Source organism: Micropterus salmoides, unplaced genomic scaffold, assembly GCF_014851395.1.
Source record: "Micropterus salmoides isolate LMB-PRFRI ecotype aquatic unplaced genomic scaffold, ASM1485139v1 Ms_hic_scaffold_10, whole genome shotgun sequence".
Lineage (NCBI taxonomy): Eukaryota > Metazoa > Chordata > Actinopteri > Centrarchiformes > Centrarchidae > Micropterus > Micropterus salmoides.
Genome location: NW_024040041.1, coordinates 22443857 through 22468457, shown reverse-complemented (window position 1 = coordinate 22468457; position 24601 = coordinate 22443857). Strand labels below are relative to the sequence as shown.

The following is a 24601-nucleotide window of genomic DNA, read 5'->3' as shown; positions in this document are numbered from 1 at the left end:
ACACACGGTACTTTGTAAACATTGTTTGTGACAAGTGTTAATGTAAATATTGTTTATAGTTTAATAAAGAATTATACGATTAAGAGTTATAAAAAAATTGTGCTTACTGCCTGTAGACCTCTACAGCTTGTTTGGCCTTGACCATACTGTGTAGCAGCACCAGTTCCATGTAAGTGTTAGAGTTCCAGGATCTCTTCCGCTCATTAAGGAACATGGTTTTGCACTATCCAGATGTGTACAAGCATCCAGGCAGTGTTGTGCTCAATGCTGTCACAGAAAGGCCCATATAAACTCAGTCAGCTGTGTGTTCTTGGATCAGCTGCTTAGAAGACAGGCACACAAAGCAAGTGAAGCAGACTTTGAGATAGCTCTGAGCTGGGAGAATATGGGACGCAGCGTGCATGGGTACCAGGGCGGGGAGCAGCCATGCAATGGCCACTGGCACACTAGCACCACAGTGTCACAAGACCGTAGCTAGATTGTCTTTGATTAGAGCTCTAAACATTATGTGAGTCATAACTGCTTCTAAGATCATCACAGGCAAATGTCGCATCAATAGTGATGGGACTTTGAGGCAAGGTTTTACATTAAAGTTTTATTTGCTGCCATTGTTTATGAGGAGAGATTATTCCTGTCTCAAAGCGAAGAAATTTCCCATCACAACAGACTGTTACACTGTAATAATTTTTGGCACAATCAAACTGGCTCATCAGTTTTAAAGAAACTTTGATTAAATGGACTTCAATAGTAGCATTTTTTCTTCCATTGGTTATGAATGAGGGTTGCCTGAAAGAAAATATCTCCTCATAACTATGCTTGATATTCAGTTGTATCCGGTCTTTTGAAATGCAAATGATAAGGCTCCCAGTCTTGAGTCTTGATTAGAATGATTTTACTGAAAAGAAACCTTGCAAGATTTTTTATTCCCCTTGACCCTGAGCAGGATAAGCGGGTATAGAAATAAATGGATGGCTTATCCAGACCATGCACCCCGAGGAAAAGGTGGGTGTTCAATAGGATTATAGAGTTTAGTGCTGTAAATAATTCAAACGTGCCTTTTACTCTGACATTGTCACAGAGATTAGATAATGATTTTGATGTTTGTCAAAATGTCTAAATTACCTGCCGATATATATGTACACATTATAGGAAAGAAGGAAAAATATTTTGGGAAATACGCTTTTAGCTAAGTATGCTAAGTGACAATTTCTCAAAGGTAACACTGTGCTAAGATGCCTTTTTCTCCAAAGAAAACATTTTGACTCGACAGCTCATTGCATCATTAAGGAGACATAAAGTGGTGGATTGATGTTTTAACGAACCGTTATAAATTATAAAACTCTAATTCAAACAGATGGACCTTCACCCCTGAGACAAGAATGCCTAAACATATGTCCTCAGAGTGCATGTTTTAAACACACGTGGACATGCACACACACAAATCCAGATGGTCACAGAGCTCTTGGGACGTTCCTTTCCATTAAATCATTTCAACAGAGCAAGGCATTTGCTTGGGTAAGGTGCCATAAAAACACACTCAGGATAGAGGCAAAGGCAATCATTAACAGCTGACGAACCAGAAAATGTCTCATTCATTCCTCTGCTTGATATTTATCATTCTTTGTCATAACTCCTGTTAGCACACTGAGAAAGACAGACACATAAAACTTTTAGATTTGTGCGCATGTGTGCATTTAACAGAGGAAAGGCTTCTTTGTAAACAAATTTTAAATGCAATACCTTAACAAAAAAAATTAAACAAAAGTGCTTTATTTAGTTACAAAACACCTCCAATGCCCTTTCTATATGTAGGATCCTCCCACGTGAAGTGAGATTGTTTTATTCAAGGAGAGGAGGACTGAGAGGATTTGCAGACAAACTGAGGGAGGACGAAATAAGCCATACTCCAAACTGTAATGTTATGTCAAACTCCCCGTCTTCCCCATCACCTTTGAATCTGAGCACCATCCTTCCCACCCTGGAGGTGACTGACAGATGGAATCAGCCTGAACATCACTCAGAACAGCTCTCTACCTCCCGTCACCCCGGCAAAAACATATGATTTACCACAGCCGTCCACACTGCATCCTCCGCCTCTCACCATCACTCACAGTCACAAGCCCACAATTCAGCTTCATTATACTTAATGCGACTCACGCCACCAACATGTGCATCATTCACGTTTGGTTAACAACACAACTCTGTGTATACCTCATCTCTCTCTTATTAGTACAACATAACCCTTGAGACAGACACTCGCAATCCCACTCACATCTGTACACTGCTCTCTGAAAGCCAGCAGCTCTTTCTGTAGTTAAACATATAAACACACGCTAACTCAAATTATTGTATTTTCCCATTTTTCAGTATACTCCTCTGTCTTTTGCTTTGTCACTCTCTTTCATCTGTCATTCTCTCTTTCTTTCTTGAATTCACAATGAGAGCATGCACGAAAAAATACAGTGCACACATTTGCAAAAAAGCAAAGGAAGTCATACGCACACTGACAATCCTCTCCGAGGTGCCCCCTCTGGAGATGGTGGTCCCGTTGAGTCCCACCAGAGACGGAAGAGTCTGAGACATCCAGTTGGTCACCATGGCCATGGTGCTGAGCACCGCCCCGATCTTTAGCATGGGAACGCTCATGTTTGCTTCCTGTGGGGCCCCGGCGCAAACGGCCCTACAGCCAGCCCTACCCTACCCTGCCCTGGACCTCAGCTCTAGTCAACGCTTCTCTGCTCCAGACAGCTTAGGCAGGAAACCAGCCAATCAGCTTTTTCCTCAGCCCAAGCAGCAGCAGAGCCTCCAGAGCTGGTAAAACACAGTTACCAGACTCACACACCACTGGCTCAGTCAAAGGGACAGCCAGGGACCGGTTAGAGGAGAGCAGCTCACATCCAACAGCATCGCGCTGGAATCTTCTCTCTCAGAGTGACTGCCTCAGCCTCACCCCCTCCCTCTCTCTCACTTCCTCACTCTCCCCTTGTCTCTCCCTTCCTCTCTCTCTCACTCCCTCTCTCTTCCCCTCTCTTCCTCAAGATGCAGAGCTGCGCATTGGCTGCCTCTTCGTGTCACCCCCTCCCCATCAGCCTCTGCTCTGTTCCTGCCAGCCCTGTTTTGCATGCATGTATCTATTCTTTTGCTTTCCTTTCTCTTTCTCTGACATTTGGCTGTTCTTTTATGACTCACGTCTTGTGTGCGCGCACTCATTTCTCAGGCGTGGAGATCAGAGAAAGGCTGATTTCAGAGGGCCGATCTGTGCTCTATCTTATGTGACATGTGTGTGCCCAGGGCATCCTAGGCACAATGGTCTGTCCTACAGACTCATCACACTGTCTGTGGATGGGGGGACAGGATATAAATTTAAGGCTGGCCAGGGGATCATGAGGGCAGACATGGGCAGGTGGTTCAGCAAGGTATTAACGTGGAAGAGTACCAGGTGCTCATGCCAACAGCTAGTTCTGACAGCTTATTCTGCTTCATGACATATCCTAAATGGGGCTGTAGCCTGCACATTTACAGTATCTTCCAAACTCCACTCTGCCTGAGGCATAACCACATCACCATATTCAGTTACAATGTCTTCTTGATACTTACTGCACAAAAATTCTGCTGATGTTCTAAATAAAGTTCATCAGTGCTACTTTGGATGAAGACTGAATTTACATAAATGATGGAATCATGGTTTGTACTAGATTGAAGATCTCATCAAAATACTATTGTATGTAAAACTGTAAAATAAAGCTTGGATTTGCCCTTACCATAGCATGCTTTCCTTGAATAAGGGGGATTAAATGTTATTTTTCATCTGATATATTTTATTTTACCACCCTTGTATTGCTATAATCCAAATGGCTTCAACACAATCATAGCAGGTAAGCCAGCGTCAGATATCATACCAATCGCTTCGCTGACTATTTAGGTGTTATTCCACCTCTGGGACTATACTTCAAGCCTGATTTGAGCTTATTTCAGGACAGACGGATGTGGGGTATGTATTTTGTCTCTGTTTGAATTTGCCACTCACCTCTACACCAATGAGCCAGATGGAATGAATAATGAAGCCGTATGTGAGTTGAAGTTGGCTTAAATTTCTCCTTGAAGCTTCTCCTCGCAACAACTTACGGCAAGACACCGGGCAACGGGCAGTTACATGTCATGCCCTAAATAGCCATGCATAATGATGACAGAACGGCCCACTCAGACAAAATAGCCAGGTCATCTCTATTTCTTGCTTGCTTCCTGGTCTGCTGACTTATTCATTCTGTCAGCCTTGGATGGGCTCCCCTCCCCACCCAGTCACATTGGGTGAGTGATATGGGCTCCTCTGTGTGGGGTGTACTGTGAAGCGATATGAGAAGAGACAGCTTTCTGAGCCCCATCCAAAAAATGTCAGCCCTCCTCAGCTCACCTGCTGGCTCCCACATCAGTCTCGCCTGTGCTGGCTCCCCTATTTTTGCAGCAAGACTGTCCCCGTGTGGTAACCACTGTAATTGCACCCAATGAACTGTTGACACGCACAGTCAAAGAGAAAGCAGATGCCTGTCATAGTGTGCAATATTGAACCTGGTGACGAGTTGTTGTCACTTTATGGGAATGTGTCAAGGAGATGTAAGGGGGCATGTGGCAGCAAAAGTCTAACAGGTTTTAGTGAGGCAACAAAGGTTTAATGCAAAGTAGTATACACACACAAACACACTGCTGCTGCTTTTCTAGTAGGGTTATGCACATGTCCTGGAAATAGGCTGGTGCCAAGTGAATATATCATGCATATCATCTAATTATATTTGAAATGCGATTTGTTATTTAGCTAAATATTTGGTCTCTGATAATGCTATGGTTTGTAATGTGCCATACAAAATATTTCTTTTAATAATGCACCGCCCAAAGTCAATGCAGTAATCGTCATATTCACATGGTGGCAGCAAAGATTTAAACATGGATAGACAGTGGATGTCCTTGCCTTTGTATCTCTGTATTTAACCAGGCTCCCGAACACAGTTTCCTCAAAGAAAACCTGGCACCGAAGTAAGTTGAGTGAAAAAGATTACAGCCACCCCATCTACAACTAGCCACTGTGCAAGACTGGATGTTAGCTGGATGATTCACTGCGATTAGAATAATAAAACCACGGCAACAGCACATTTATTTCTTAAATTGTCCTCCAGTGGATCCAATTTGTTCAGATTTAAGAATATTTCCTTAATAATGCCTTATGCAATACTGAGGTAACACAGAAAATGCAAAGACAGTAAACAAACACATTACTCTACACTTGTGAGGACCCTATTTTACATAATGCATTCTCTGTACCACAACAGAAAGCAATAGTCAGCAGACATAAAGCAGTCTCAGCTAGTTACTATAGGGACTGTGGTCATGCATAGAAAGACACTGACTAGATTAGATATAAAGAAAACAGATAGATAAGTCCTTATTTCTACAGATTATTTATTGTTTATTATTATTTATTTATTATTATAATCACAATAAAACAAGTATTATGCTGCCCAGCCCTCCTAATTATGTCTGATCCTCAGCTTGCATTCTGATTTTAGCGATGTATCCAACTCTGTTCTCTCTCTAGTTTGACAGTGCTTCTCTCTAGTTTGACAGTGCTTCTCTCTAGTTTGACAGTGCTTCTTTTGTCATAGTTTTCATGTTTTTTAAAAAATTGTATCCATAACAAAATGTTGCATGCATGGCGTACCTACAAGTGAAGCTACAGAGGCTGCAATCAGAAACTTGCACATCCTCCCTCATAGGGATTCACCTCTTCAGCCTTTTCTTCTATGTCAAGGCATTTTTAATCAGAGATCTTTGTTATTAACGTACGTATTTGCTTTAGCTGTGTAGAGTCGAGTGCACCTGAACTCTTTCAAACTTACAATTCCCCTCACAGAGCGCAGGTCAGATGCCATCTTTTGTAAAGTGATGGACTAAATAACGGACGGGAATAATGAGTGTGATGAGGACAATCTGCCATACCTCACAGAATTCCAGGCTCTGCCAATCATCTGTCTAATCACAGAGTCTGTTGGCAGAACAAGCTTTCATTAAATATTAGCTAGAGAGTTAGGCAGCCATTTAACCTGTATCAATTTAATCCTTTTTGATTAATTTTCACAGCCATTCTTCATAATTTCCACTCTAATAATTGGCCAGCCTCATTTTCGCTGCTACTCTTCTGTGTCATTATCTCCAATTCTCTGTCGCTCTCTTTTGTTCTCCTTCTACGTGAATTTTATTTAGCCTTTAACTCCTCTCGCTCTCTCCGTCTCTCTGTTGTCTCTTTTGGCCCCTCTGGCAATGAGAAAAAATGGCATCAAATTGTGTGTTTCCTTTACCCTGCATGTGTCTTAGCTTCTGCTATTTCTGTCCCGAGCTCATATACTTTCACTGGTGATCTTGTTGTTGCATGCTTGGACTCAGATTTGCACTTCTGTGGAACATTTACATACACACATTTTGTGCCTCCACATAGAGATGCCAACATGGTCTTGTGCTTTATCATAAACATCTAAAAAAATCCACTCTGCTTCTAGCCTGTGGGCTTGCTCTATAAAGGACATTTTTAATCAGTTCAAAAAATGCCCACCAACTGCAGAAATAGCAGCATTTCTGCGCACCCATGGATGGCAGTAGAGCGCTACAAAGCCCTGAGGTCATGGGACAAGCTCTGGGTGAGATAACAATACTGGGGAGCAGAAAGTGCCAAGTATAGGCCACGTTCTCACTGAACACAAACACACAGCCAGCTACATATTCACAGCTGAAATAAGGGACAAAATTACACTTCAACTAATTACACAGACCTCCTTCATAATGATGCAGAACTGTTATGACTGAGGCAGCGAGGCCGCGCACAAACCAAGCCCCCGCCTGAGCTCTGAAAGATGCTGGAGTCATCTGGGTCTAAGAATACTATTTTTCTGAGTCATAATTCATTAATTAGATGATGGACATGGAGGCCCACTGCCTTCTAAATATATCAAGATCAAAATCAGTCTAAACAAAGCGTGACCTAATTACCATAGCAACTATTTAAGTGGCATAAATAGGCTGTACCCCAGGGTTCAGGCAGGCAGACAGTGGTGTGCTTTCAACATGGAGTGTTTAATCTATTAACGGCTCCTGTGGGCCTTTGATTAAGGAAACTCATCTGGGCTTTTATATTTTACAGTAGCGACTGAGACCACAGGAGGACTATAGAGTACACATGCATCGACCCCTGCATGCATAAAGTGCAGAGAACACATCCTATTGAGTTGGATTTGTTCAATAATTCAAGCATTCGCCACAAATGAAGTAGGACCTCTGTCCCACTGTGGTATTTAACAGCATACGAATCGTGAGATGATAAATGTAGCTTTCATGAACCTTACATGGGAGTCGATAACCTTGCATGTGTAGCTTTCACCAGCACTGTTTTACAAGATTAGGCACTAAAGTCTCCTAAAGACAATAAAATAACTTTAGATGGTGTGTGTTTGACTATGACCAATGTGTGTTCTTATGCGCATGCATGTAGAGCCTATGTTAAAATGTTTCCATCTGTGTGTGTGTCTTTACATATGCATGTATAGATTTGTTTGTGTGCATCAGTACTTCTCCATATTTGTGTCCACTTGCATGAGCCATACATTTTCTCCACTGAGCTGTGAAATGTCTACAATACCCTCTCTAATGGTGGTTGCCACAGTGTTGTGTGAGAGACCCAGTTGAGCTGTGACATGCATGTAATATACATTATTTCAGTCACTATTGTATGAAACAAAAGTAAGGAACAAAACATTGTCACCGCCTTAGGCCCAGCCCAGTGGTGCTTAAATACAATAATGGCAGCCTGGCTGTATCGATTGTAACACATCTACAATACCCTGTGGTGAGTCTATCCATTGTCTTTACATAATAGCCTGTAGAGCCCATCTAATCAACTCACACTAAAAACAAGGAGATGCATTCATAATGTGTCACAAGGCTGCAGGTCTGAGATCAAAACTCATACCTCCTAACTTTTGATATTCTCTCAATTAGTCTCTCAAAAGTGCTCTATAATTTATTTTCAAGTATTTTGACCAAAGCTACTTTTTGTCATTTGCGCAATATAGCAAAAGTGAGACCTCTACTGAGCTGTCAAGATGCTGAAAAGCTTGTTCATGATTTTGTTTCTAGTCGTTTTGACTACGACTGTAATGCTTTATATACTGACCTACCAAAAGCTGCCATTGCAAAACTACAGCACAAGAATGCTGCTACCAGGATATAAAAAATAAAATTAAATGTGAGATCATAAAACTCCATTTTTATGCAACCTACACCGGCTCACTGTATCTTTTAGGATTGTTTTTAAGGCACTCCCTATCGTTTATGATCCTCTACACCCCAAAAATATGGAACACTCTGCCTTTAAATATTAGACTTGCTGACTCAGCGGACAGTTTTAAACGACAACTCAAAACATATCTTTTTAATATAGCCTATAACTAGCAGCTGTCTGTTTTTAATATATCTAAAGAAACTGTGTTAATGCTATTTTGTAATAGCAACTCTCTCCCTTCCTCCTCATGTATGTGTATGGTTTGAAACTTTTGCTTTCAGTGTTTTTGCTGCTAAATTGTGAAGCACTTTGAACTGTATTATGTGCATGAAAGGTGCTATATAAATAAAGTTAACTCAATCATCCCTTCATTCATTCACATAAGCACCTGTAAAGTGAAATTGTTTTCACAGTGTAGACAGTAAGTTTACAGTTATGAGTATGGTTATTCTTTATCTGCGTGTATTCAATTTGGAGCAATATCATCCAAAGATTGAGTGAAATATTCATACGCAAGGCAACATTTCTTTATAATTCCACCACAAGATGGAAGATTATAGGTGACTTTACAATAACTGTGTGTTTCCCTGAAATCTAGCAGCCACTTAAAGTGCCTTTTTAATGATCCACCAGAGGGACAGATGCAGTAGAAGAGGCTAAATTGAAAAAAAATATTTACATTGCCATGTTTTCTTTGAGGAAGCAAACATGGCATTGGATAAATCCTAGTTCATTGTACTTGTTCTTAGAAGCATCATGACTATATTGATGGAACATGCATTCATATTCTATTCATAGAAGGATTGATTGCTCCTGATTACTCCCTTGATTACAACCTCACCAGTCCATGGGGGCTTATACATTATTATTTGTAGGGTATTTGGTATGAATGAATGGTATATGGTTGAATACCAGATAGCTCAATCAGAGACAAGCAGAGCGCCACATTTTGCTTGAGGCTTGCTAAAGAAAAAGCTTGATCAAAGCGATAGACAAGAACTACATGCAGCAATCAGCTGCCATGCATTCTGCAGCACAGCATGGCTCTATCCACTGTTCTGCACCTACCCATGCCAACAGTTCCAGCTGAATTCGACTCAGTGCAGCACTTCCTGTGGTAAATGTGCCCAGTTGAATTGCCCACACACACACAGGCACTCACACATACGCACATGCATACAGATACTCATTCACACACACACAATTACTATGATCATTTCCTGGCTCCATGACCTGATTACCAATGTCCCACAAAAACCACCCTTTTCTGGATCCAGCAGCAGAAAGCTGCTGCCACATCCTGACCTTTTCTCCCACCCAGCTAATCAAACATTCTCTCTGTTGCGTAAGGAAAGCTATTCCTGTAAGTGGTGTAATTACTGACAGCAAATCTGTCTTCAGCTCAACAGAAAGGTAGCTGAGGCTCAAAGAAAGCCTGCTAATTGAGACTACCCCCCATGGCCACTTGCTTCCTCAAACTGCCCTTCACTGAACTTGTGGCGTTGGCCTTGTCACTATCACCAAGAATAACCAGGTTTTTTCATCCAGATGGTAACTTGTCTTCCGCTGAATGCTGGCAACCTCATTTTACTTCAAATACCAGCTCAGTTTTACATGGCACAACTGATAAAACACATCTATTTTGCTGTTCAAATATTGACAAATCTGAATTATGTCTCTATATAGAATATTGCTATTGCTTCTGAGAGTAATTTTAAAGGTGTTTTTTAGCACTTCTGGAATTGAGTGTCACTGTAATGTCTTATTAGCTCTTATGAGTGCTTTGTTTCAATATAATATATTCATCTTTATCTGCAGAAGGGCTGAGAGCTGATCTTAGATGCCATGCTCCTAGTGCCTTGTAAGATGACTAAAGAGACAACCAGTGGACAGAGTATTTTCATTTGGTCTCCGTCTGAGTCATTGTTTACAAATATCACCTAGTCACAGAGTGAAGGTATCACTCTGATTAGCTAATCTCTGCGGTAGGTTACACAAGAGGAAAATAAGCTCAGGAATAACACAAGAGATGGAGAAAAAAGGAGACTGTGATGTTTTGGAGAGGCACAGAGAGAGAACCCAAAAAGAGAGAAAAGGATGGGTGATGCATTTGAAACTCCCTGAGGTGATGAATTTACATCTTGTCTGTTTTCTGCCACGTCTGCAACAGCGAAACTAACAGAACCAGAGAGGAGTGGTCCGATCCTGCCAATTACAATCTGGTTGACTGAGAGTTTGTAACAGCCAATTGTGGGGTGGGGGGGAAAGTCTAAATGCTCTGCGCTCAACATGGTCAGGAGCAAACAATGAACACAACCCATCAGCTATGTCTGTATATCAGACATGAAGGGACATAACCAGCCTGCAGTGTCCAGCTTCTTTGTCAGAGCTCACACTGAAGCCTCCATTTGTATCCTCTGTCTTCAGGTCATTAATGCTCAGAGAAGCTGTAACATTTAATTAGGGCCACATTATTAGTACAACACAGTGTGCAGTGGAGAGAACTCCCAAACAGCCCCTAACTGAATATTACATTTACAGCCACATGGAGTTATGGGCAAAAAAAAAATGGTTTGGAGAAACTTGTAGATAAACAAATTAGCCTGTCACTGTGTGCTTTTGTGGAGTTTTGCATTGCTGGTGGACAGAGTAGAAAGACTTATTAGTATAAATAAACAGTCTTGTGTTAGCCTGTGTTCCTTGAACCTTCGCCTAACACCCTGCTGACAATTCCTGCCACATAATTTGCAAAGTCTCTGCCGCATTGTCAAAATGGGGATCCACTGAGCCGTTCAGTGATTAAACAAACAAACAGATAAATACAGAAATATCAACAAATTGGAGAAAAATGAGTATTCAGACCAGAAATGAGAGGGCTGTGTGTTGAATATTATAAAGGGGTAATATTCTGTGGAGTTAGCCAAGTGTGAGATGAGAGGTATGATGAGTGGGATGGTGATGGTGGGAGGAAGGAGGAGAGGTAGGCCCTAATGGTAAAGAGTGGCCATAGAGCCCGGTGCTTCACCACAGGGGGTTGCATTGGCTCATCAAGCTGGATCTCTCAGCAACAGATGCAATGTTCAGCAGGTACAAGGCAATAAACTGTATTGTGAATGTAGTGACATGTCCTGCATTACTATCTCAATTCAGCTCTCCACCCAAAATGTGAATTAGGCTACATTGTGGCATGTGTGTGCTCGGGAATATGTGAGTTTGTGTGGGTTATACACAGACAAACAGTTGCTGTGTGGATTTCTATAAACAGCATGTCTGCATCTTTGTCTGCAGCATTCTAGTTGATGCTGGATATTGAGCAGTGTGCTCTTCACTCTGAGCACGACACAGATCTATGGTGCTTAATGATGATATTTGTGAGTGCAGCCTGGGAGATATAATATCAGAAAGGCCATCCCTTGCATTAATATTCCATGCAGCACAAGGAGGGAATGGGAGATGATTTTTCCCTTAAGGAGGCGCTTCCTTTGCTAATCGTTAACGTAAACATTTTCATTTGCTTTTTAGGACACCACTGTCTGCATCTCCGCTGCTCATTTCTCCTGAGACATATCATTGTTCACTATTGCCTGATTGCCTTGGGTAAAATAGGCAAGAATGCATTAAAAATAAGATCCAACCTCTAAGCATGGGGTATTAGAATGAATTTTGAGAGGGGTAACAAATTCTGGGGACATTTCTGACACCCACAGATTAAATCACTAATTAAAATTTTAATAACACCTGTGCAAAGGCCCACTTCTGCACAACAACTGTGTGTTTGTGCTGATTTTAAAAGCTTGTGTATAAGGAGGACTCAATACTTTTGTGCCTTGCAGTCCATTATAATCTGATGATTTTCTAATTTCCTCGTTGATGTTCTCCATTTGGTGGCATTTTCCTGAATAAACAGATTATACCCACATACTTGTTTAACAGTGTAAATGCTCTCTACAATATCTAATTTTATGCACGAGTACTGATCCGTTTCAGCGAGTCTCACTGTCACATTTAATGGTCTTGTTCAGGGCTGCTTGGATAAGATCAACACAGTTTTAAGCATGACAACAGCAGATATCGATCCCGAATATACCAAGTAGAAAAATGTGCCTGACAAGTGCGAAGTACTCTTCTCTGAAGATCCCTGCACCAGCTCAATGCATGTTGTTACTTTCACAGAGAGTAGTAAGAGAAGAGAGCTGGGCCTGAGAGGGCCGGTAGCCTGAGGCACTAAGGCTTAAAGAGGAGAACTCTCCTGAATACCTATTCATCACATCACCATTAGTGTGACTGAAGCACTCAGCTCTGCTGCTCAAAAATATAACGAGGATTACTGCATTAGATCCCATAGCATAGTCTGACATGATAGGACTATCACTGCTGCCTCACATACAGCTGATCCGAGACTTCAACCTGCTTGCTTTTCTTACCCTGTGATAGAGCGAAATGTCGACGTATATATCTTGCTATTCATCTGCATGCACACAAACTCAATAGTAGATAAGAAGTACAGACTCTAATCATCATAAGAGAAGTTTTTTTTTTTTTTTTTTATCAGAGCATGGCGTTTCTTTTTTTCCCCACCCACAGAAATGCCACTCTCCATCATTTTCTTCTCTCATCTTGTCTGTCAACACTTCTTCTTTTCTTCCGGCTGCTTCCTGTGTCTCTCTTGCCAGAGCGACGGGATGCACATGCCATTGTTTTGTCATGGTCACGGCTGTATTGATTAAGTGATGTGGAGCTAATTAAAGACAATCTGCAAGGAGTGTCAGTGCCAGTGAGGGGAATAAAATCATGGCGACGGAGCGATAGGCCTGTAATTATTATTCTCCTTTTGGTTAGGATGGGAGAGATAATAACCCTGCAGGCACATTTGGAAGGCACTCTCTCCGTCTATTTCTTCCTCTATCCCTGCCCGCAATCTTCAATTTTCATTTCTATCAACTTCACTCTGTCTTTCCTCTTTTTCTTTTGCTCTCTCACTCACTTCCCAGCCATGCTGCCCTGCTTAGCTACTCCACTGGGCACTAATTCAAACCCAGTCCACATCCTCTCACTTTGTACTCTGACACTGCCCACCAACCCTGATCCCTATAGCATTCAATTCAATTCAATTCAGTTTGATCTATATAGCGCCAAATCATAACAACAGTTATCTCATAGCGCTTTTCATAAAGCATCTTCAGTTCACAGCATCTGTCTACAGTGTGTGTGTGTGTGTGTGTGTGTGTGGGGGGGGGTTACTGAATAGATGTCATATATGTACATTATATGCTGGTATTTATTTGTAATGCACATAAAGCCTTTTTAATACAGTACAACACTTGGCTGTACTTAATGCACATATGCATGCCCATTGTCAAAAGGATGCTTTATTTAGTCTATAGAAGAAATACATTTTGTTCTTTGTGCAGGGTCTGTGTATCTGAGGTTGCGGATTATTGAAAAGAGATGGTGAAAAATGTTGTAGAATGAGAACTCAGTTCAGAACAATTGTTTCAAAAGCTTGTTTTGTTTGTATACTCAATAAATAAAGAAATAATCAAAAGGACATAATGGGTAATAGCTTCATGGTACTGCTGAATGCACAGGACTCACTTTAAGAAAAGTTCATTTTATGCTTATCTAAATCCAAGCCCTCTGATCTATGAAAAATTAATGCAAAAGTGAGTGTGTTACATCATTTTCCTCCAATTTAGTGTAATCCATCAAAGCTAGATCACATTTCTTTCAGTAAACGACATCAATGCTACAGATATCATTCCATTTGACTTTTTCTTTAATATGAGACATACTGAGTTCCCAATTAACAGAATATGAATGTATGACAGTCTCTAGTTGTGACTCCTACTTCAAGATGTGGTGTTCCCATCCAGTATTACACACTGCTGTGTCTCTGTGTGTTTTGCAGACTTGGAGAAATCCCAAGGGTTTAGAATCAGGCAGCATAATGTAATGTAAGCTGGTGTTCCTTCCACTGGAGCATCTTGTTATCTCCCCTCTCCTACATGTAGTGTCTCTATCAAAGGACCTCTCTACCCTGCTCACCGTGGGGCTGCAGAGAGCAGCTCTGCCAGCCTGCTTGATATGCAGCAGTGTTTGGTGGCTACTGGGCTCCCACGCCTCCCTGACTGGATCCTTTAAGCCTTGGCGCAGTCAGAGAGAGCCTCCCTCATCAATGGCCCTACTGAGTGGCTGTGACAGTGCCACGCGGAAAACACATCGATTAAATGGTTCCTTTTGCCAACGCTTCTGCCGCACCACATAGCTCTCATCCTTCATTCGCCAAAATGAAAGACCTGCAATTGAGTTAGCTTTCAACATGGGAGGCAATGCTGTCACACTCACACATGGCAGAGAGGAGAGGATTCTCTGTAATAAAGGTAGCAAGGTTCTTTTGAAATAGGAGGAGAGGGAGACAAAGGATAGAAAAGGACATAAAAGAGAGAGAGGAAGTAAGAGAGAAAGAGTCTGAGGAGTTTAAACAAGATTTACTCTGTCACATTTTTTTCACTTCTCATTCAATGTCAGTTGCTGCTACAGCTCATAACTCCATAACACGAATGTGAGCAGTGTGTAATCAACTAGGGTTTTCGGAGAGAAAAGTATGCCGTACAAAACCTCTGACTAAGAATTTGACATAAAAACCAAACCTTTTTAAAGAACACAAGGTTTCCTGGGGGTGTGGTATGTTGTTCAGCCATGTGATTGAGCAGGTGGAGGCAGACTCTAAGTCTGGTGTTTGAGCATGCATAACACTCTCTGATATGGGACGTGTGTCTTCCGATAAAAGCGAAAAGATGTGAAGAGCACCGTTCAAGTAGCAGCTTGCCCAATCTGTTCAGTCTTATGAAAGCTTTTGTATCAGAACGGGAAGAGGAGCTCTAGGCGCAACAGCCATATTTATATTCCAATCTTCTACACAGAAACCCACATTGCCAGGCTCATAAAAGATTCATCGAGCAGGGTAAAGCAAGGTCGTACAGAAAACTGGTCAGGAGGTGCCTATTGCAATGCAAAAAAGAGCAGATGGACGCAAAAAAAATTATCATTGGTTGAGACCCATGGTGGCAGTTACTAGGGTAACGTGTTGTTACCCTTATTACTGGTGACAGTCAGTGTGTCCAGCATGGACGACATGATCGAGCATGTTTGTGCTCTAATTGTCGTCTGTCACTCGTACTATAATCTATGACAGGCTTGACAGCCTCAGCCATGTTTGTTGGTATCGAATTAATGTATTGTTCTGCTCTTCGTTTGTTGTGGATCCCATTGCTGACATGTTTGTGAACTAGAGAGCAAATGGGAGAGAGACAGGAAGACAAAGACAATGTGTGTGTGAAAGGGTAGACTGCATGTGCGCGTGCATGTGTGTGCCTGTTCTGGGTGTTGTCAGAGAAATGTCACTCTTGCTTAGAGTCACAGACATAAACCTCTGGGAGTCCTGCACCCTCCAGCACACTCACACAGGAGGAAAGAGAGAAAGTGGGGGAGAGAAGGCGATATGGGGATGATATTCATCCCACCAGTCGAGCTGATCCTTCCATACACTGTTGTCAGCAAGCATCCAAACAACATCCTAGACATTATTTGAGCACACGGAATATTTTGAGAAATTATTTGTGCAACCGTCAGTCATTGTGAAATTGTCTGGAAGAAAGAATTAAGGTCAAAAAGGGGCAATATAGGCTCAGAGGACACATGTAAATATATTGTAACCCCTCCTGCATGCATAAAAAGTAATCAGTCCCTGAGTGTACAGCTGGCTGCTGGTTAGCTGCCAGGTTAACCCTGTTTGTAAATGAGAATGCTCTAAAAACTGAATTTAGTGCTCAGTCTCCAAATACCTTAAAGACTTTTCTAATGACGATTATGAGCTGCCCTAGAGTCAGCCAGCTAAGTCCATGGGGTTGTAAATGGTCATTTTAGGACAGCAGGCCGCTGGGTTTTCAACAAGACAGAAAACAGCAACAGAGGTCATTTAGAGCCCACACAACCCTGGAGCATGAGTAGTGGTCAGTCTGTGGCTGTGAATGTGTAATTGGTTATTTAAAACATGGACTAAATACCAAGATTAACAGACATTGAGAAATATCTTCAAATTTCTCAAATTCCCAGGGTTTCAACAACAAATGTTGTCCCATGTGGATGGCATTTTAATAGGCCCACCTACTGCATGATTTCAAAGCTTAAAAAAGGAGAAAACGGACATCATGCAAGGAATCTGGTTTTCTCTGTAGAAGCTTCAGTCATTGAGGAGTGAGGGGCATTGTGACATTGTCTAAAATGCTAAAAAGGGCTGCTATGAAAAACTGTTGCAAAGAATACCAGCAATATATAATATCCTGCAATCTTTATTTTTTGTTTTTAAATATAGTATATGGACTTGTTTGTCAGGAAGGTCATGTTGCTAATGTTTACTAATGTACACATTAGAGCTGGAATGGTAAGGCCATGCTGACACACCTTCTATACCTCTGACCTGACACGCTTCTCTACCCGGTGTTCCATCTGTTAACCAATTACCACGCAGGCTGCTGCCTGCCTTCATGCCTCATCCAAGGAATCCAGTAGTAAAATCAGTCACCTTGGGCTGCACCGCAAAGAAGCTCACTGCCCTCATCACACGCTAATATCACCCCCTATATGAGTCATGGACAGACCACATTCAGAAAACTGACCCAGAAACAGGTACATCATCATCAAAACGCAGAACCTCTCCATCCATTAAAAAAAACACACACACATGCTAACCACTTCATCCTTTATCTACCACGCAGACACACACTGTACATCTGAGGAAATTGTACATTTGATTTTCATACTTATCCTAAATTTAAACTACGTTAAAATCAAGTCTTACCTAAAAAAAAACAAAAAACAAATTTTGTCCCCACAATGTCACTGTGTGTACGGATTATTTGTACACATACACACACGCACATACGCCTCTGATGATGAAGTAGCAGGATAAATGAAAGGACATCAAACATTAAGATGAGAGAGTGAACAGCGGACAGCACAAAGGCTCAATAGCTCTCTGTGCTCTAGCCCCTTTCGTATCTCTTTTATAAAACAAATCTCTTTACAGTGGTAAGATTCTGACTCACACAATGTGGAATCATTATTGTGCACTGATTTAAGCTCTAATCAGTCATGGCACAAGCACAGACTATTCAATCTCTTCAAGCAGCACTGAATCAAACACGATGCAACCTAATTATCTTTGTATATTAATGCATGAAGGTGGACTCGCAAATTAGGTTATGTGGGTTATCTTTTTTAACAGAGCAAGAAATGTATGAAAATGACACTAAGCTTACATTTTATTGACATGCGTTAGGGAGATGTGGCTCATATTATGGCTATAATGTACTTGTTTGTATCTATAAAAACTATGTAATTCCCTCATACAAGTTGTATGTATGTGTTTCCGTTTGACCTTCCATGGGCTTTAGTAATTCAGACAAGCACTGGACCTGTCGTAGCATAGTAAGATGATTTTAACAGTTGAGTGTGTGTCTTTGTCTCTCACTGGCAGATTTACACCCATGCTCCTGCAGCTTTTCATTTGTTTAATTCTCTAGGTGGAGGTTAGGCTGCTGCTTGGCAGAGCACACTCTGTCCAGCCTGCTACCCAGTGTCCTTCCTCCTGGGAAATGTAGACTCACATCTCTGCTCCTCTTTGACTGTTATTGAGCTGCACAGTCTCAGTCCACAGTATTTGTAAATGCTTTTAACATGTGGGACCCCTGATAATAATGGGAGAACATTTATTTAAGTCTTTCTTTTTTTTTTTTACAGGGTTTGACAAGCTTTAATGTTTTGGTAAAATTGCTGTGTAATAAGCTTTTGGCATGAAGACAAGGCTAGAAATTTACTACAAGTGGCTTGATTATACTCATGTTTGAGGGAGGGCTTTTACTGTGATCATGCTGCTTTGCTCTCATTGGACTTGCACCAGGAAAGGAGATTTTTGGCCAAAGCATCACTGCCAGGTTGGAGGACAGTTTAAAGCTGTCTGGACTGGACATTAGCCAGCCCAGGTGTTTGTCCTGCCTGACTCTTATTGTCCTCACATGTAGAGTCACTGTACATAGCATTAGCATTAGATCACCTAACTGCTTTACATTACTTTACCTGTTTGTATGTGGAATCAGACCTGTCAGTTTTTTTAATAATACTTTTACAAGAATGTCTTCTCGTTGTAGCATTATCATAGCTTCTCTTTCTTTTCAGCAACACTTCTATTACAGCACTAAAGTACTATATAATTAGCTCAATATGAATTAACTAAATGCTTGTGCCAAATGATATTTTAAACAACAATATGACTTACAAGTTCTTGTTCCTTTACGGCACCTTTTTAGCTGTAAATCTACCACGGCTGGGTGAGTTTCTGGTGCAATCATTGCACCAATCTAGAGGAAACACAACATAACAAGATACAACGTAGTAGTATGTTCAAACTGATTGTTATGTTGATCCTTGGTGAGAGAAAGGATCGAGTAAATTACTTAAAAATCTAGTCAATTGCTTACACAAGGTTCAGTCTCCCTCTCTGAGAATGACAAGCAATTAGGTTTTCTCCCCCACTGCACTTGGTGTTTGAACAGAAAAACACCAAAACCAAGTGTTCATTTCACTCTCCATCACTCTCAACCATGCTAGTGCTGGGAGTCTTCGAGGCCAGACATCTTAAACCAACAACTGTATTCCCCTTGCACTCTCTTGCTCCAGTGGAACGGCAACAAACATTTTTTTTTTGCCTCCAAACCTCAATGTGATTCTTTCAAGTACATTAAACAATCTTTATACTCAATAACTTAAGCAGAAATAAAGAAGCTACAGAAAACTAAAATCAGTTTGATGGTTGGACAGGGATAATAGTGGAACACACATTTTCGTGATCTGCAAACATTCTTCTAAATGCGTACTCATTTGAGAATGTGACTGATATTATTCAAAGTCTTTGTTTCCCACAAAGAAGTTATATTTATTCAGGGCAACTGTCACCAACCAAATGTGAAGTGGGATGTTTCACAGAATTTTCTTGTGGTCTTTACTTGTCTGCATTTAACAGCAAATATCTGATAATCTCATAGATCACCTGAACACATTTCACACATTAAAGTCCTAGTTTAAATGCAGTAAATAGAACATCTTCAATTTCTAAGGTAAATTACATAGAATTTCTGCTGTTGATCCAAAATTTACATTCTGAGCAATCAATACTATGCTATGTATTAATATGAACCAGACTAAAAAGATGTTGAGTTTGAGAAAATGTGTTGTAATCCACATTATGCCAACATACACCATAGAGGAGGTGAGTGAGAGCAGGATGTTAGCCAAGCTGACGTCAATCACGGACGACGCCTCTCACCCCCTGCATGAGACTGTGTGGTCCCTGAGCAGCTCCTTCAGCAACAGACAGTGCTAGAAGGAGCGCAAGCGCAGGTCCTTCATTCCAATGGCTGTCAGACTCTTTAACACAGCAATGACATAATGCAGCACTGTTTATCTCTGTAACATCAGCCAACACATTGCACTATTTAATACCTGTACTGTGCAATTATACACACATTAATTCTTATACACACATTATTAATAACTGTACTGTATGTGCATAGCACTATTTTTAGCCTATATTACCTCTAAACTACACTGCTGTATATGTTTTGTCCTGTGCAATTATATTTTTTTCTACACTGTGCCACTATCTACTGCTGTGACCTGTGCAATGTTCCATATCATTCACATCTGTATATAAAAGGTGTATACAGTGTACATAAAACTCTTATAATTATTTTTCAATTTCTATTATATCTTGTAATTTTCTATTCTATTTTTATTTAATGTGTACTTTCTTATGTGTTGTGTTGTATCTGGAGCTGCTCTAACAAGTGTGTGATCAATAAAGTCTATCTTATCTAATCTTACTACAATTTCTCACTCTTGACTGATGACAGTCATTACTCGCAGTTTCTTGCCACAATATTTTGTATATTAGGAAACTCTTTTCCAGAATGATATTCATTAAACAAGGTTTACTCCTTGCAGAATGATCGTTATCACAAATTCCTCTGAATGTCTGGTACGTTTAGAGGAAGTTAGTTGCCTAGGGTTAATTTGAAATCATCCTTTATATTTGAGATATCTTGAATACACTTTGAAAAAGTAATTTAAAAATAATAATTTACTGTGTTTTGAAAAGAATTTGTTGATGCATTCAGGCTTAAATCTTCTGCAATACATCTCTCCCACTACCCTGTTAAAGTGTAAGCCAACTCTGGTACAGTATACTCTACAGTATATGGGTGTATATGCATTACTTAAAAATGCACACCCACACACACAAACACAGGACACAATAAACACGCTTGTGTCAGTGTGTCCTGTCATGCATGGCTTAATGGTACACACCATAGCAAGACATCTGTGCCAAGGTCAAGCAGGTGCCCATCTGTATCAGTAACATTAAGCACCCCTGGGCTTTACGGGTACTTAACAAACAGTGAACAAACAAGTGCATCTGTCTCATTACAGCCCTCCAAATATTTCAGACAGGGCTGTGCTGAGACTGTAATTGAAAATATGTGGATATCTCAACTCTGCTGGTAGGGAGTGTTACCCTCATTGCAGTAGATATGCAAGAAGTCATCAATTCTTTATGTTTGCCATGCGATCTTAGGGAGATGGGTGGCGTCATATTTTCTTTCATCCTTTTAAATATTTAATGTAAACACTTATAACAAATTGTCCCCCAAGGCCAATTACAGTATGAACCCACTTAAGAAGGCACTGCGATATGATAGTATGTCATCAGTTACATTTTCAGTGTCACATTTGCAAGTGTTAAACAGTGACATTTATTCCTGTTCTTTTAGTAAAGAACATCAATACTGCTGTGTTGATGTTTGTGGAATACAGAAGTTGTGTAATTCACAATTTTACTTGAAGAGTTAGAATTACTTTTAAAAAGTAAGCTACTTCTCTATTGTGGTTGAATTTGTTATGAAGCATCAGGAAACATAATTTAACTAATTTAATTCAAAGAAGGTTGAAGAGGAACATCAACACGTCTACATGGTCTAATTATGCGGTAGTCATGCAGCTGGGGATGTGTTCAGTGTGACTGTTATATTAGAACCCTGGAAACTCCTCCACATCTTTACATACCACTCAGGAGGAAATCAAATGGTTTTCCCCTAATGTCATCTGTGCTGTACAAGTTATAATATGAACTGCACACACAGGTGTACAGTACAGCCTTTTCACTAGTGTACCTCTTGAAGACTAAAACATACTGTAGCTTCTACTTCTGTTAAAGGTCAGCTGCAGTGTCCGCCTTCTCTGTAGACATGCCATATAAAACACCAACGATTCCTCAGTCTGATAAATATGCAACAATGGGCTGCATCTTATTTGAATTATATTAAATATAGTGATAGACAGATGCTGTAATATAGACAGTTAAAAGTAGTCAGGCAGTTGGTGTGAAAAGTCTACCAACCCCAAAACGTATATTATATACGTATTGTTATTATAGCTGTAACAAACTGCATTGTTTCTGTACCCCCCTTAAACAACTGGGGCCCTTCATCCACAGGAATCATCCCAAAAGAAAAACTGCTACAGTGGAGACCTTATATCCCATTTACATTATCTTTCATGTCTAATATCACTTTAATATATTTTACATACACATATGGCTGTTGCATTTGTTTAGTACCCTAAACATTTTACTTTTAGTGTAGGTAAGGACCTGCAGTTTGTCTGGTGGCCTTGGTGCTCACCGCCAACGTACGAGGAGGCGCTGTCTGTGGTGCTAAATTGACTCAGGCTGCTGTTTTGAACCGAAGGCACTGTCCTTGGTCCTGAGCATATTGCCGCATGGAACCAAAAGGTGCGAAACGGTGCTGTCCAACGTCCAGATGATTGGCTGTTTTATACACTCAAATAACAATCAAGGGCAGGCAAATTCTAGCTACTTTATCAGCAGACGATGTACTTAATAAGCTGCTCAACACTGCATGTTTGCTGATCAGATGAACCCCTTCAAGTCCAAATACCCCAGCCATGACTGAAAGCTTTTTCTCGGTCAAATAATTTACCGTCCTTCACTTCAATTTACAACGGTCACATCAAAGCTCGTCATTTTTACCAAAAGGACCCGGCTTTTCTCGAGTGTCATGCACCACGTCTCACATCTCCAGAATCTACAACCATTTGTTGGCGCTGGTCTGAAATACTACTAATTATGCAGGGCTTGTATTCACAGCCACAAATCACACACAGACCCTGTAAACAAACTGACAGTGTTGCTGTTCATTGCTCGGTCCTTTCAGCTTAATCAGCGCAATCAGTTGCAGTGTTTCTTGGGGAGCCCCTGGACCTCTCTGTGAGTGATGTTGAGGTAGATAGAAAAGTCTATAAACAACGACATCCAGTGCATCAAAGGTATCAGAACCCCCAGAAATGAATTACGGTGTCATGGGAAAATGTTACTTTATATTGGTACTTTTCCTTTTAAGACAATTATATTTGCACCATGCAAACAGCATTTATTCCATTCCTTACAATTAATACTATTAATTATTAAGATGTATGCCAGTCTTAAAATGTGTAAGATTAATTCCCGTAATAATTTACCGTCAACTACAGCTCTGCTCATTGTCATATCTTCCCTGAACTTTCTACTTATGCTTGCCTTGCTTTTCATCACGCTAGGTTACATGCTGAAAGGAGATGCCTTCTGAACAACAGCAATTCTCCTAGTTAATGCTGCAACATGCATACGTGCATTTCCCTCATTTTCAACTGTGATACAGCTCGGCGGCCAGCTCTGCTTTAGGAACTTTTAAACAATGCTTATTCATAGCGTGCAAGCGTTTGAGTCCTTACCTCACAGGGCATGACAGCTAACATCACAAGTAGGAACATGGCACTGAAGAGATGCATCCTAGTCGAAATGATAGCGCCCCAACCGACACCAGTTCCTACAGCGCTTCCCCCGTTCTTGTTCCTTACTGGGGCGGTTTCTTCAGATACAGAGGGATTCCTTTAATGCTGTGTCGGCTGTGCGCCACCAACCTCATCACCAGGACGCGCGGCAGCCCTCACTGGCTCGGTAAAGCGACCAGTCGCGTGTCTTTTGTGGAGCATAGACTTTTTTCGTGGCTAGCGAAAGCAAAATATCCCAGTGTAAAAAAAACCCTCCTCAGATGCTGTAATCGGCTGAAGCGGACAGTTGGTGGTCCCCTCCGTCCTGCAAAATATCTGCGACTGAGCGAGAAGAGCGGAGGAGAGTCGCAGAGGTTGGAAGGTGACTGATGTGCTTGCAAGGTGCCAACGCTAGGAGCAGCACGTCTATGTACAAGGATCCCAGTCAAAGAAGTACCACTCTTTGACGCAGGCAAGCTTGGCCGTGCGCGCGCGCGCGCGTGTGTGAGAGAGTGTGTGTTTGTGTGTGCATATGTGTGTGTGTGTGAGTTAGTGAGTGAGTGAGAGGGAGAGAGAGAGAGAGACGTGTGTGTGTGTGTGTGTGTTTGAGAGAGAGAGGTTTTATTTAATTATTTTATTTAAATGTTTTAATATATTATTATAACACACGTTACTGTCATTTACTTTCATTTAATTTTTAATTTTTTTTAACACACATACAGCTTACTGTTTTATTTGTTCATTTTAATTTAATATATTTTCATTTTTTAACATACTAACACACACACGCTTATTGTTTTACTTACTTACTTTTTTATATTTATTTTTACGGAATTTTTATATATTTTTTATTATTTTATTTTGTATTAACACACACAAACACAACTTTTGCTGTTTTATTTCCTTATCTAATGAAATTTATGAAATTAATTGTCCTTATGTACTTTATATATAGCTTTGGCAATATTGTTGCTACACTTTCATGCCAATAAAGCTAATTTGAATTTGAGAGCCTGCTTGCACTCAAAATATTCCTGCTCCAGTGACTGAAAGACATACAACTTGGATGGGTGGATGAATGGATGGTAGCATTGCTTGTAGTGACACTGTTATTTGCTGCACAAAATGTTTCCACTATAGGGTGACGGATACCTCAAGAAAGAGCTGACATTTACCAATGTTAATGTCTTCCTGCTCATAAGCCTGACTGTGAATAATAACTGGATAACTGTGTGCATTGTGAAAGATTGAGATAGTGACTGTCAAATCTACATTAATACCATCAATGCAGTGCTGACACATATCCAATTAGAAGATGCCAAAATAGGGGGATTCTCT

The 24601-nt window shown here is 40.8% G+C and overlaps 1 protein-coding gene across 2 annotated transcripts in view; it reads right to left on the bottom strand.

The window, feature by feature from the left end:
• olfm2a (olfactomedin 2a) overlaps window positions 1–23707 on the bottom strand; it is a 42527-nt gene extending 18820 nt beyond the window's left edge. The window contains exon 1 of one of the 2 annotated variants that reach the window (XM_038702489.1): window positions 23225–23707. In XM_038702489.1, the coding sequence (XP_038558417.1) occupies window positions 23225–23281 (57 nt within the window). In that variant the 5' untranslated portion in view covers window positions 23282–23707. Of the gene's footprint in view, window positions 1–2502; window positions 3010–23224 lie in introns of those variants that run through there. The other variant, XM_038702480.1, reaches the window with a different exon arrangement.
• Window positions 23708–24601: the final 894 nt, after the last annotated feature.